The following is a 13,863-nucleotide window of genomic DNA, read 5'->3' as shown; positions in this document are numbered from 1 at the left end:
AGGAACTTCAGCTCGTTCATTGGCTGAAAGTTTCATGGGCATCAGAGACCCACGTGGGTTACTCGGCCCTACCAGTCCCTGATTGGTTGATCAAGGTGAGATATGAGTCACTTACTCCTGACACTTAGGAATGCAGTTGAGATGTCCATCTGTCACTCCCTAGACAGATAGGCGCCAATGGATGACCATTGATCATGATAGCCAGGCTTAGCTAAGTGCAGCCCCATTTGGGAGCTGTCCCTTATCAAAAGAAAAACATCTTTAAATCAGCCTGCATGAATAGCTTCTCTGTGGCTGCACCACAGAGATGAAGAGAGAGATGGGGCCTCATTTAGGAAAGCACAGCAACACTTAATTCTGTCTTATTAACAAGCATTGCCGCTACACCTGTAAACTTTTAAACTGTTAATGTCTCAAGAAGAGGGAGTTCTTTTACAAGTAAATTTTTCTATTGACCTTTAAAATGTTCCAAAATGTTGATAGTCCTCTCATTGCCATATCCTTTCTGTTGCGGAACATTATTCCTCATTCAGTCTTTATTTCATTTGAAAAACTTTTGGACACCATTAACTCTTGTTCATTCATACCTGTTTTAAAGAGATTGATGTTAATGCATTGCATTTGACAAACATTCATATGCATAACCTTTCTGAGTATTTTTAGACTTTATAGATCGCTTTTGTTTCATTTGGCTTGTAGAATAACCCTTAATTCTTCAAATGTTTTCTTTCACTATGCCTAAATATTCAACACTCACGGCATTCTGTATATTGATCTAGCCCTGAATACTACCTCTGTTTATTGTAGATTTATCATTGTATATGTGCTTTTGGAAGCTAGTGAGTGTTAATATGGTTTGTATTTCAAGCAATATGCTATGTATAAAACCTGTAATTTAAACTATATCAATTTCTCCTATTACCTGGCCTTATACTATAGAATTTTACTATTTCACTAATAAAGTGCTGTTAGTATAATTCACAGTTAATGTCACATGTAAAAGAAAAAGCTTACTATTCTGCTTAAAAAGTCAAGTGGGCTACAGAAAATGGCAAATATTGCAATTGACTTTCAGCTTTAGTTTTAGAAGACAATAAGTGTGCTGAATCAGACTTTGATAGTTAAGCTCTTTTTCCCCATTTCGTGTTTAATGATTGTCTTGTTAAACAACATCTTTCAAAAGAAGTTGCTTTAATACCTAGTCTATTTTTAACCTTTAAATCTTTTTAATAGAATACATATTAAAAATTAAATATTTAAATACAAAAATAAATTATTAAAAATTATTATCCTAGCTTGCAGTAAAGAAAAACACTCCAATCAGCTCTCCAATTATGGTATTTTACTTTTTTTCTGCTGAATAACTTATATCAGAAATTCATTAATACTTCAATATGAGATTTCAGTTCACTTCAGTGCAGCTCTTTGGTAAATCTAGCTCCTTGATAATTGTAATTAGTAATTTTATAATTGTGTTGATCAACAATTAATCAAAAACAGCTGGGTGTGTTAAAACCTTGTAATGGACATTGAGTGACATACTGTAAATCTAGACAAATCATACTGGAAATGAAAGCTCTGGGATGGTGTTAATCATATAATAAATATATTTTGCTCAAAGTTAGTTTCTGCTTTGAGCAATGTAAGAACTAAAAACAAAATGAAAAAAATAGATATTTTTGATATTTTAGATATGCTCTAATGTGAATTCAACAGGGTTAATATTTATTACAGACAATAATGCAAGCCTCTAAGCTCCATAGAGGTTCGACTTGCACTATTGTTCATTACAAAAAATGACATTTTTCCAAAAACATAGTTTAATTGATGAGCCACTGTCTGTCTGCCTCTCCAATTGCAGCTGAGGACCTCCTTCAACAAGGCCTTCAGCATCAAGAAGGGACCCAAATCAGCCACATCATATTCAGACATAGAGGAAATTGCCACACCAGACTCTTCTGCCCCATCTTCCCCAAAACTGGTCCATGAAGGGGCAGAGAATACAGCCTTGTCCCACACATCATCCACATCCACTTCCTCCTCAGTGTAAGTTTGATTATACTTTTTGACCTTTTTGAATAGGTCATTATTTTCACTTAGAGTGTAGATAAAATAATTTATGCTCGCTGGACTTAAGTTCATCATTACCTGTTTTTATAGCACAACTTGTGATTGTTTGCAGTTAAATTGAAAACATTTTTTATGTTGTGTGATGATGGTATATACATATTTAAAAAACGAAAAGGTAGTGCATAATACAGTATATTTATTTAATACTCATTTAAATATTCCCACAGCTATAGCCCAACTATGCCTTTCCTACGTTCTAGGATCTGTTGCTTCAAAGCACAGATTAGTGTTAAACCAAGGGCAAACACAAGGCAATGGCAGTCTGGCATGTAAAAGATGTAAACCTACTCAACATGTTGCTTATTTGTCAAGTAGAGAGAGAAGACGTGGGATTGTCTTTATACTATATTAAGGGCCTGTAATGTTGTTCACAACAAGACTTGAGATTTTGAGATTTCTTTCAAATCTCTCAAAAGAAGAAGATTTAAAATTGTTTATGTACTACAAATAGGGTGGCATGGTGGTGCAAGGATTCTGGGTGAGTGCTGGGTTAAATTCTGGACACGGGGTGCTATCTGCATGGAGTTTGTATGTTCTCCCTGCGTTTGTGTGGGTTTAGTCTGAGCACTCCAGTTTCCTCTCATAGTCCCAAAACACACAGTTGCAAGAAAAAGTTTGTGAACCCTTTGGAATTACCTTGATTTCTGCATTAATTACTTATAAGTAATTAATTAACTAAAGTAACTAAATTTCCAATTGGCCCTTACCAATCATGGCCTCCTAATAATCCCCTTCTATGAATTGGCTACATTACTCTGCTCTCCTCCCCACTGATAGCTGATGTGTGGTGAGCGTTCTGGCGCACTATGGCTGCCGTCGCATCATCCAGGTGGATGCTGCACATTGGTGGTGGTGGAGGGGAGTCCCCATTACCTGTAAACCGCTTTGAGTGGAGTGTCCAGAAAAGCGCTATATAAGTGTAAGCAATTATTATTATTATTATTATTATTATTATAAGTATAAATTACCTGGATTTCTGCATTAATTACTTATAAGAGTAATTACTTATAATGCAGAAATCCAGGTAATTTATACTTATAAGTAATTAATGCAGAAATCAAGGTAATTCCAAAGGGTTCACAAACTTTTTCTTGCAACTGTGTGTTTTGGGACTATGAGAGGAAACTGGAGTGCTGAAATGTGGTCTGATCTTTAAGTCACCATGATAGACAAACACAATCTGCTTAACCTAATAACACAAACAATTGTACTTCTTCTTGTCAATATTGAACACATTGTTTAAACATTCACAGTCCACGCTGGACAAAGTATGTGAACCCTTGTATTTAGTAACGGGTAGAACCTCCAGCAATAACCTCCACCCAATGTTTCCTGTAGCTGCTGATGAGATTTGCACAACAGTTAGGAGGAATTGTAGACCATTCCTCCTTCCAAAACTGTTTCAGTTCATTGATTATTTCTGGGATTCCTTGCGTGAACAGCTCTCTTCAGTCATGCCACAGCATCTAAATTGGGTTGAGGTTTGTACTCTTAGCCATGACTTAGCCATTCCAGAACACGATTTTCTTCTGTTTAAGCCATTCTGTTGTTGATTTACACCTGTGTTTCGGGTCATTGTCTTGTTGCATCACCCAACTTCTATTAAGCTTCAGGTGACGGACCGCCACCCTGACATTCTCCTGTAAAATTTCTTGATACACTTTTGAATTCATTGGTCCCTCTATGATAGCAAGTTGCCCAGGCCTTGCGGCAGCAAAGCAACCCCAAACCATGATGCTCCCTCCACCATGCTACACGGTTGGGATGAGGTTTTGGTTTTGGTGTTGGTGTGCAGTGTTTTTTTCCCTCCAAGCAACGTTTCTGCCGAAGAGTTCAGCTTTTGTCTCATCCATCCAAAGAACATTGTCCCATTCGCATTGTGGAACATCCAGGTGGTCTTTTGAACACTTGAGATGTACAGCAAAGGTTTTTTTTGGAGAGCAGTGGTTTGCTCTGTGGTGTCCTTCCATTAACATCATTCTTGTTCAGTGTTTTTCTTATAATGTAGACATGAACAGAGACTTTGGCAAGTTCAAGGGATTTCTGCAGGTCCTTTGCTGTTACCCTAGGGTTCTTTTTCACCTCCTTCAGCATTGTATGCTGCGCTCTTGCTGTGATCTTTGCAGGACGCCCACTCCTAGGGAGAGTAGCAACAGTACTGAATATCCTCCATTTGTAGACAGTTTGTCTTACTGTGGATTGATGAACACCCAGGCCTTTAGAAATGCTTTTGTAGCTTTTTCCAGCTTTATGCATCTCTACAGTTCTTCTTCTAAGGTCCTCTGATATTTCTTTTTATCGGGGCATGGTTCACATGAACAGTTCTTTATAGAGCAGACTCTGTCAGTAGCCAAGCTTTGTGTGCCTTTTTTCATAGGACAGGGCACCTCCAACCCACATCTCCAATCTCATCTCATTGATTGGAACACCTGACTCCAATTAGTTTCGGGAGAAGTCAATAGCCTAGCGGTTCACATACTTTTTCCAACCAAGACTGTGAATGTTTAAACGATGTGTTCAGTACTGACAAGAAGAAGTACAATTGTTTGTGTGTTATTAGTTTAAGCAGATTGTGTTTGTCTATTGTTGTGACTTGAAGTTGAAGATCAGACCACATTTTTATGAGTAATTATTGCAGAAATCCAGGTGATTCCAAAGGGTTCACAAACTTCTTGCAACTGTATTTAATTGGCTTCAGGTAATTGCACCTGTTGATTGCTGGAATAGGCTTCAGCTCCTCTGCAAGCCTGAATTGGAAGAAGCGCTTCGAAAATGGATGAAGGAACTTACTAGAAATAAGTGGAAACATATCCTCTGTTTAGAAAAAAAGTAAAGGTTCTACTATGCAACCATAGTCATTAAGTAGTATTATGGATTGTTCATGAGAAAAATGCTTTTCATTTATTACCTGATTTCAATTTGTCTGTGAGGTCAAATCTGGAATTTTATGATGGTACTCGTAAAGGCAATTATTAATTGTAAACCCCCTCTTTTTTGTGATCAGAATTTTTGAGGGGAATGAGGAACCAGAGAATGAGGAGAAGGTGGTATCAGAGCTGCGCTCGGAATTATGGGAGAAGGAAATGAAACTGACCGATATCCGACTGGAGGCCCTTAGCTCTGCCCACCAGCTGGAGCAGCTCCGGGAAGCAATGAACAATATGCAGGTACCGTAAACTTTAAATTGGGTCATCATACTGTCTGTATTTCACCTTCTCACCTAAGCTGTCTCAAGTTCCTTTAAATACCTGTACCTCCATTTTGGATGGTACAGGCAATTTACAGTTTTTACTGTGCTACAGCACCCTCCTGTTTTTTTTAAATCTATACATCTTAAGTTTTGATGGAGAGAAAGCATTCCTCTTTCTAACTATAAGACTTACATGGATCTAATAGATTCAGGAGAAAACCTCATATTTTTCCATGCAGTTCATGATACGATATACAGTATATAATCAATGTCAGTTATCTTAGGTCACACTTGGAAGTGGAAAGACAAGTGGTTCTTTTAACAAAGGTTATTTTAGAAAGACAGACATTTCTGATGCAGATTTTGTTCGTAATGAAAGAAATTAAATCTGGGATTGAGAAAACTTGAGAAATTTAACTTGAAAGTAAGCTGAAAGTCTGATCTTGTTGCCTTGGTTGACTGCTGTGCTGTCATAGAGATAACTTCCTTTTTTGGCTTAGAAACCTGCGAATCTTGCTCCATAAGAGATACTACATATTTTGTCAAGATGTTTTTAGATGTGTAGTGAATGAGTAGGTACTACTAAACAGTTCTTATTAGCATTCCCTATAGTTTTACTTTACATTGTAAACTTACTGCTTGAAAGGAGGTATGAAAAGCTGTTTTAACTGCACAACCTGTCATTTACAAATCAGTGAAGGTCACGTAACACGATGTAAAGGTCTTTAATTTAAAAAAGTGTTGTGTCCAACAAAGGAGACGCGATTCGTGTGTGTATGAAGCAGGCATTACCTTTATTATGTGTGCACACAGGAGCCAAAACCGATGAAGCACTGACTCAACTTATTGGTACAAAAGGACGCTTTTTATACGACATCACAAACAGAAAACCCACCCAGAACAGTTTCAGTACAATTCCATGCCATATATGGTGTAAAGCCAAGGCTGCTAGCCTTGGTGCGTAATAAACTGTAAGAATATTCTTGGGTTTCTTTATTTATTTTTTAAGCAGACACTATGTACTTCTAGATTTTGTTAATTGTGTCTTAAAGCAGATATCAGGCGCTCTCAGTTCTGGTCAGGCTGCCCGAAGCTGGCTCTGCCCTTCACGTTCCAGGCGCGTAGCCAGCTCACACTTAAGTTGCAGTTAGTAATTTTCTGTTATTCTAGCAGGATAATTAGTAAATGATGTTAGTAAATTATTTACACAGTAAAAGCAAACTAGTGAAATAAGATATAAATAAATGTTTGATCCCTCAAAAGAGAATAAACATTGTATTTCTAACAATGTATCTGACATTTTATAAGACAAATTCTCTCACTAGTGACCATAATAAATATATCAATATTAAAAAACGTGTGAAATAAATCCCTAAGAATTGTATAATAATTGTAAGATGCTATACATTGCATGCAGAAAAAGATTTTTTAAATGTAATCTGTGTTAAATATAGAAGTATAAAGAGTTACTTTTTAGTATGGTTGGCAAGCACTGCCTTATAAATAGTTATTCTTTTGGGCTAGCACAGTAATGTGTGATATTTTGTTAGCTGTGTCAGTGTCCTTTAATGTCCCATTAATTTAGTGTTCTGCTTTGTGGTAGAATTTTGTTAGCATTTCTGTGCTGAGTTTGTATGTTCTCCCGTGTTTGTGTGCGTTTCCTTCAAGTGTGGTTTCTTCCCACAGGCCAAAGATAAATTTGATTCTGGGAGAACTGTCCCTGGTGTGAGTGTGTGCATGTTTGTGTTTGTGAGTACCCTGCCATAAACTGGTGTCCCATTCAGGATGTATTCTACCTTTTGCCCATTGCTTACTGGAATAGGCTTCAGGTCTCCCACGAGCCTGTATTGGAAAAAGCAGTTAGAAAATGGATGAATGGAACCCTTGGAGTATGTATTTTATCATGCATTTCTTGAAATGTGAACAAATTAAAGGTCACTATCATACAAATAAGTTTTCTGTTTTCTCATAGATGACAGTGGAGAATCTGAAGGCAGAGAATGATCAGCTAAAGACAGGGACAACTGCTCCCAGTTCTGCCCCTCCCTCATCCATCTCCCAACCACAGAGTTTGACCGCACTGCTTACCTCATCATCACCACGGCAATCTATGGCCATGTCCCTCACCCAGTCCTACAGCCTGAGCCTAAGCGAGTGCAATGAACCAGGTATGGTGGTTAATATCAACTCATACAATTGAGAAACTTTATATGCTATTTGAGTTACATTCCCCCAATAGTTTGGAAAAAAAATGATTCACAGGTACTGTAGGAGAGGTTCCTGAAAGGTTAAGCAGTTTGTATATTTGTGCATAGTGCATTTTGGATAACACCAATTTGATTCTGGGATTTGTCAAAAGTCTCCAACCTGGCACAAAGTTGGCCAAGTGCTGCCCATTTTAAATGTTCGTGATTCAGCCAGACATACTTGGCTTGCTGTGCCTCAAAAAATCATGTCATCTTACAGTGGCACTTGTGAGTTTGCAGTTTATATCTGTTTGCAGACAGAAGATGTGAAAGAAGATTAATAGCGTATGCATCCCTGCATACACTGTATATTACAAAGTGTTATGATCTTGCAGTTCTGTAATAAATCTGAAGTTACCTCTTTCAATGAATCATATTTACCCTGACCTATTCCACATTTAAAATTTACTGGAGTGGAGCCTGTCACTCATGGGCCTGAAAACCACAGTAGAGCAGGTTTTACAGATTAATCCTTAAATAGATGGGGAATAATTTCATTTTTATCTGTTGTACTAATCATTGCTCAATTCAGTAAGAGCATGAAATATTAGTCCTCTACACCCTTACAAGGCTGCTCCATGCTGTACTGAACAAATTATACTACTAGATAACATAATTAAAAACTGTTATCAGAAACTGTGTAGAATTAACCTTGATTGGGGCACTCTAGGGCAAGTCAGGACTATCCCTGTAGAAAAAGTATAATAAAAACCACAGAGATGACAGTACCTTTAGAAACAAAATCTGGACAGCTTTGATAGTTCAGAAGTGTAGTAAGGATTTAAGATGTTTCTCCTCAGAGACAAGACTATTTCTCAATCCCTCAAACTTCCTTTTCTCTTCAGATTTGTCTCCAATGGACGCGATGAGTACTTCCTCCCAGAAGGATGAGCATCGTCTTCGTGTGGTGGTCTGTGTGCCAGATCTGCAGATTTTCAAAGATGTATGTGCCTCTATTCAGCCCTGACTTCAGATAACGTTAAAAATGGATGGCGTTTATGTAGCACTTTTCTGCTCAAAGGATCCCAAAGCTGCCCTCATGCATAAGCTGGTTCAAGTCATGCTGAAGGTTGATGCAATTACCATGTGTGCAGAAGTATCTTGGCAGGGCTCTGTAATAAGACAGTTAAAACTAATGAAGAAGGTTTAGATTTTTTATTTTTGCATCTTTGCTCTCGAAGTTACTGCCATAATGCTGCTTTCCTATGAAGTTATAATATATTCTCTGTTTATAAAATAGATTTTGTAATCTAGTTTTGAAAATGAAATGAAAGTTAACCACAACAAATTGACATGACTGGCTGCTCTGCTCTTGTCCAGGATGTTAAACAGCAGGATTTCTTCATTGGCTCAGTGAAAATCAATGCAAAGACAGACTGGACCATGCTTGACAAAGCAGTCATTCAGGCCTTCAAGGTGACTTCTTAATGTGTTTTTATCGAACTTTAACACCCAATCACCATTTGTTATTTATTCACTTTTCAGATATTCTTTTAAAATTGTTTATTTAAGTTTGCATGAAAATGATGAATTAAGTGCAGTACATTCTAGTTCTTGTTGTAAAAAGCTGCTATTCTTAAAATAGGTATCTATTTCATAGCTATCTTTGAGTAGTGGCTACAAGTCTGAGTGACTGGAAAAATTCAATCATTTAATCAAATTTAAATAATTTTAAATTAAATAAAAATAATAGGATTAAACAAAAAGAAAAAAAAACTAACAGAATTCTGTCAATTTAAAGTTAACCTTTTAATGGGCTTACTGTGGTTCACAAAGTTTTAGACTATAAGTGTTTCAGTTGAAATCTACTTTCTATGTACAGTAATTTCTTCTTTCAGTTAAGCTCCTATTAAGCTTCTTGGGACCTATGGTTCATTGCCAAAGCCTAGGAGAATTGTAATCTTTGGTCTCCCAATATTTGGATATTTGGTCCCCTGATCCAAGTATTACTGTAGGCCTACTGATCTGACCGTGTGTTTTACAGCTTTTAATACTGACGTCCTTTTATGTGTAATTCTGTTTTATAAACAAAATTGAAATCAATTCTAACATATTAGAATTCAACACAAGATCCCGATCACAATAAAATGAAGAAAAACCGCAAAAAAGTGGAATAGTAAAGAAAGGGGACTGTTTAAATGTATTTACTGAACTGTGTGTACAGCCACAGCTTATTATAGGGAGTATTTCACAAATTCTCAACAACAAAAATGAAGGGTTATGGTTTAAAAGTGAGAAATAAAACTGCTGTATGAGGAGACAGGCTGATTAGATTGTGTGCACAGAGCTTCAAAACTTAGTTTAAACCAGACCCATTGTCACTCTTCCTCCCATCAGGACTACATTACAGTTGTGGACCCTGCCTCCAGTCTAGGATTATCTGTTGACTCCATCTTTAGCTACAGCATCAACAATGGCAAAAGGATCCTGGGTACAGAGACACCTGAAGTATTGCCATGCAGATGTATGAGCAAAGGAGTCAACAACATCTCTGTGACATTGAAAGGTCAGTTGTGTGAAGGGCACATGAGATATATGTATTTTTTGTGGTAAAGGTCAGTGATTGTTCCCTATTATGATGGTTTAAATGAGGAGTTATGTTAGCATGCAGTGGCATGTCCTTTTCAGATGTATCTTTCAATATCAAACTGCACTTCCCCTGCTTTGACATATTAAGGAACAGTAGGCTAGATGACTAATTTTATCATGTCTCTAACATCACGGATAATAACCTATTTGTTATCACTAGTGTTGGAAAACACAGCTAAAATAAGTCTCGTGGTCCTAAGGTTTAAAGTACACTTTGAACCTCATGAAAGAGAAATGCACTTGAAAACATTGTGTTTTATAAAAGCAAATCATCCAGAATCTTTTGTAGCCTGAGTGAAAATTAGAATCTTGAAAGTGTATGTTAGACTGTTGGGCTGTTAGACTGGTTACTGTTGTCAGACACAGCAGGGGGTCTTCAGAGTAAGACCTTGGGCACAAGTAAAGTCAAAACATTCTAAAAGTAAATGTCAAAATAAATTACTTTTAAGTCAGTACATTAAAGTGTTTTAGAACTAAGTGGTACTGATTTTTGGTCTCCCAAATCCTGCTAAGTTTATTTTCCACAGACTTTAAATTAACCACTGTGTTCCTAGGAACAGTGGAAATCTTATGAATTATAAGTTAAGAAGGATAATTTTCTTCAGTACTCAGAGCCATGTTCTTAAATCATTTTGCACCATTCCAAGTCTGCAGCTGTTCATTAAATCAAAGGAGCATAATGAAGTTATAGGGTGAGACATAAGTTTGTGGCTTCTCACATATAAGCATCTTAAATGTTTAGGTTTTAAAGCAGTAAGTAGTTTTTTTCTTTTCCAACACCAGACAATAACCTGACTATGAAAGAATAAAGCTTGGTTTTAGTGATTATAATGCTTTTGATGTCTACTCAGTTATAAGCAAATAAGAAAGGTTAGGAATGATAAATGATCAGAAACTGTTTGGTGCCTTTAACCTGTTTGGTAAATACCGTCCTCCTCATTCCTGCATGAAAAAGAACACCATACAGTACGTGAGTGTCCCCACAAATGTACTCCTTTTTCTTACTTTCACAGTGAACAGGGCCACAGAGCCCATTAATTGGTGGAAAGCCATGATTAGTCAAAGGATTGCTATTGTATGGCATATGAGAATTCCCTAACCTGCTCAAGCTCAGCAAACTTTGTCACTTGCCCATTTGTTGATAGCTGCTTGAAGAACCACAGTTTTAGTCAGTTCATGACAGCTCAGATTTCAACTGTTGAAGTCTGAAGTATACAATATAACAGTGAATGAGACATTCGGGAGACCCCATTAACTGTATTTTGTGACATGTCTTTCTTAAATTATTATAATTGGTTTTGCATTTAAAAAATATTTTGAATTTCATGATGACTGAGTATTCTCAAATTGGATAAAGATACTGCTCTAAAATAATTAATTAGTCATTAAACAAGGGCTTATATCTAAAGTGACTTAAAAAGACTGTTGAGAGAATGTTGTTCCGTTGCTGTTGTTGAGTTATTTATAAAAAAAAGACTCCATTTAAGAATGTTGTAACTTAGAATGTGTTCCTTTGTCATTTAGCTGGGTCTTTAACATCTTTACATTAAAAACAGAAACATGAAGCCTGATGTCAAGAGGTCTTGTTTCCCCCCAACCCCGCTTCCTTTCTATAGGTTTGAAGGAGAAGTGTGTGGACAGTCTGGTGTTTGAGACTCTGATTCCCAAGCCCATGATGCAACACTACATCAGCCTACTGCTAAAACATCGACGACTGATACTCTCGGGGCCCAGCGGTACAGGCAAGACCTACCTCACTTCACGTCTAGCGGAGTACTTGGTGGATCGCTCTGGGCGGGAAGTCACAGAAGGCATCACGGTCACATATAACATGCACCAGCAGTCCTGCAAGGTGAGCTCCATTGAGTGGCCTACAACAGCTCAAAATTACTATTGCAATACATTTTCTCAAGTTTTGTCATAACATGTTTTTATTTTCTCAAAATACTTAGTTACAAAATGTTAAACCCAATAATCAGTTAACACGTGTTTTATTCTTGTTACACTGAGTTATAGCTACCAATTTAATATGATTTTTTATTGTAAAAAAAATTCTCCTCAATCATTTCACATTTTTTACACATCTAAGTAAACAAAAAATAAACAATTAGAAAGGCTTGCCATTTTAAATTGAGAAACCCTCAATATAGCAAAATTATCTACTTTTCCCCCAATACTTTCAAGGCAGAATTGTGAAATAAATAAGAATTTGCTCATTAGATATGGCTGTAATTTGAACACATTTGTGTTATTTGTGTAACAGTACCACGTTGTAATATGGCATAACCCTGTATAAATGGTTCTTTATATTATAAAAGGACACAAACAAAATATCTTATATCTTATCTTATGTTATCTTAATATAATATAATATAATATAATATAATATAATATACACAGTATCTTGAACTACAGATATTTTCAATTGTAACAACAAAATTACAAAGTTACACTTGTAACCTTTCTTGAGTTCTAAAGTGATGTTAAGGAATGCAACACAACATCATGTAAATCTGTATAAGAGATATTAAATTATTAAAGCAGTGTATTAAGGCAAAGTATTTATCATCTTTCCATTTTGGTTTTCAGGACCTGCAGCTGTATCTTTCCAATCTGGCAAATCAAATTGATCGGGAGACTAGCATTGGAGATGTCCCATTGGTTATTATCCTGGATGACCTTAGTGATGCATGTTCTATCAGTGAGCTTGTTAATGGTGCTCTGACCTGCAAATATCACAAATGGTGAGTCAGGATTTTTGTAAGGCCTTCACTCTATTTCCTATCTTGTATTTATAATCTGTTTTTTCCTAACTGCATACAATATCCTGTACTTGTCTACATAAAACATCTTCTGACAAGTGTTTGCCCAGCCTAAACTTTTATCTTTTTGATTTCATTTGCTGCTTCTATAATACTATTGTCCATTCCTTTTGTCCAGGGCGACTTACAAAATGTATATATGTATATAAAAAGCAATTCACATGTAGCACTAATTTCCATTGGAATTCCATATGATTTGGATGGTTAAGTATAAAGTTAAGAGAAATTATCTTACATGTTTCTTCTTGTTTGCAGCCCCTATATTATTGGTACAACTAATCAGCCAGTCAAGATGACTCCAAATCACGGTTTGCATCTGAGCTTTAGGTATGTGCTGGAAAACTTTGTAGCTCTCCTAATTAGGGTGTGTGTATATATATAATAAGATTAAACTGTAATATACTGTGGAATGTACAGTAGCATATTTTTCCTGAGGGACTGCAGTGAAAACCCTGGGTCCAGAAATATGACATTGGGTCCTTCACTGTTCACTTTTATTACTGAACCTGAAAGCTCATGTACTTTGTATACCTCAAATCAGATGTTTGTTTGATTTTCTTTATCATAAAATAATTTTAAAATATGCACTTTCTAGTAGATCTTTTGAAACCTTTAAAACCTGCTTTTATGTTGCTGGGAACTTTTCAGGTTGTGTTTTCTTCAGAGATGCTATATCTCTATGCTGAATCTAAGTAAATTAAATGACCAATACAAAGCAGATCAAATTTACCTTTTCTTTTAAATACTCTGAGATGCAGCAGTTTAAAATTATTAGCAAAATATGAACAACCAAACAAACGTATTAAAAACACTTAAAACCACATGCTACAATTCATGAAAATAGTGTAAACTGCATTTCACCATCAATTTAAATATACTGCCATCA

At 36.3% G+C, this 13,863-nt stretch overlaps 1 protein-coding gene across 8 annotated transcripts in view; it reads left to right on the top strand.

Moving 5' to 3' along the window:
• The window catches only part of nav1a (neuron navigator 1a), a 257,779-nt gene that overhangs the window by 230,951 nt on the left and 12,965 nt on the right, over nt 1-13,863 (top strand). For all 8 annotated transcript variants that reach the window (XM_088639806.1, XM_088639807.1, XM_088639804.1 and 5 more), the window contains 9 exons: nt 1,862-2,046; nt 5,135-5,297; nt 7,293-7,488; nt 8,412-8,509; nt 8,887-8,982; nt 9,904-10,072; nt 11,772-12,007; nt 12,745-12,899; nt 13,233-13,304. In XM_088639806.1, the coding sequence (XP_088495932.1) occupies nt 1,862-2,046; nt 5,135-5,297; nt 7,293-7,488; nt 8,412-8,509; nt 8,887-8,982; nt 9,904-10,072; nt 11,772-12,007; nt 12,745-12,899; nt 13,233-13,304 (1,370 nt within the window). The remainder of the gene's footprint in view (nt 1-1,861; nt 2,047-5,134; nt 5,298-7,292; nt 7,489-8,411; nt 8,510-8,886; nt 8,983-9,903; nt 10,073-11,771; nt 12,008-12,744; nt 12,900-13,232; nt 13,305-13,863) is intronic.

The sequence above is a fragment of the Lepisosteus platostomus genome, chromosome 7 (assembly GCF_059453375.1).
Source record: "Lepisosteus platostomus isolate fLepPlt1 chromosome 7, fLepPlt1.hap1, whole genome shotgun sequence".
In the NCBI taxonomy this organism is placed as follows: domain Eukaryota; kingdom Metazoa; phylum Chordata; class Actinopteri; order Semionotiformes; family Lepisosteidae; genus Lepisosteus; species Lepisosteus platostomus.
Note: the sequence above shows the minus strand (reverse complement) of the source record. Positions and strands in the feature narration are given on the sequence as shown.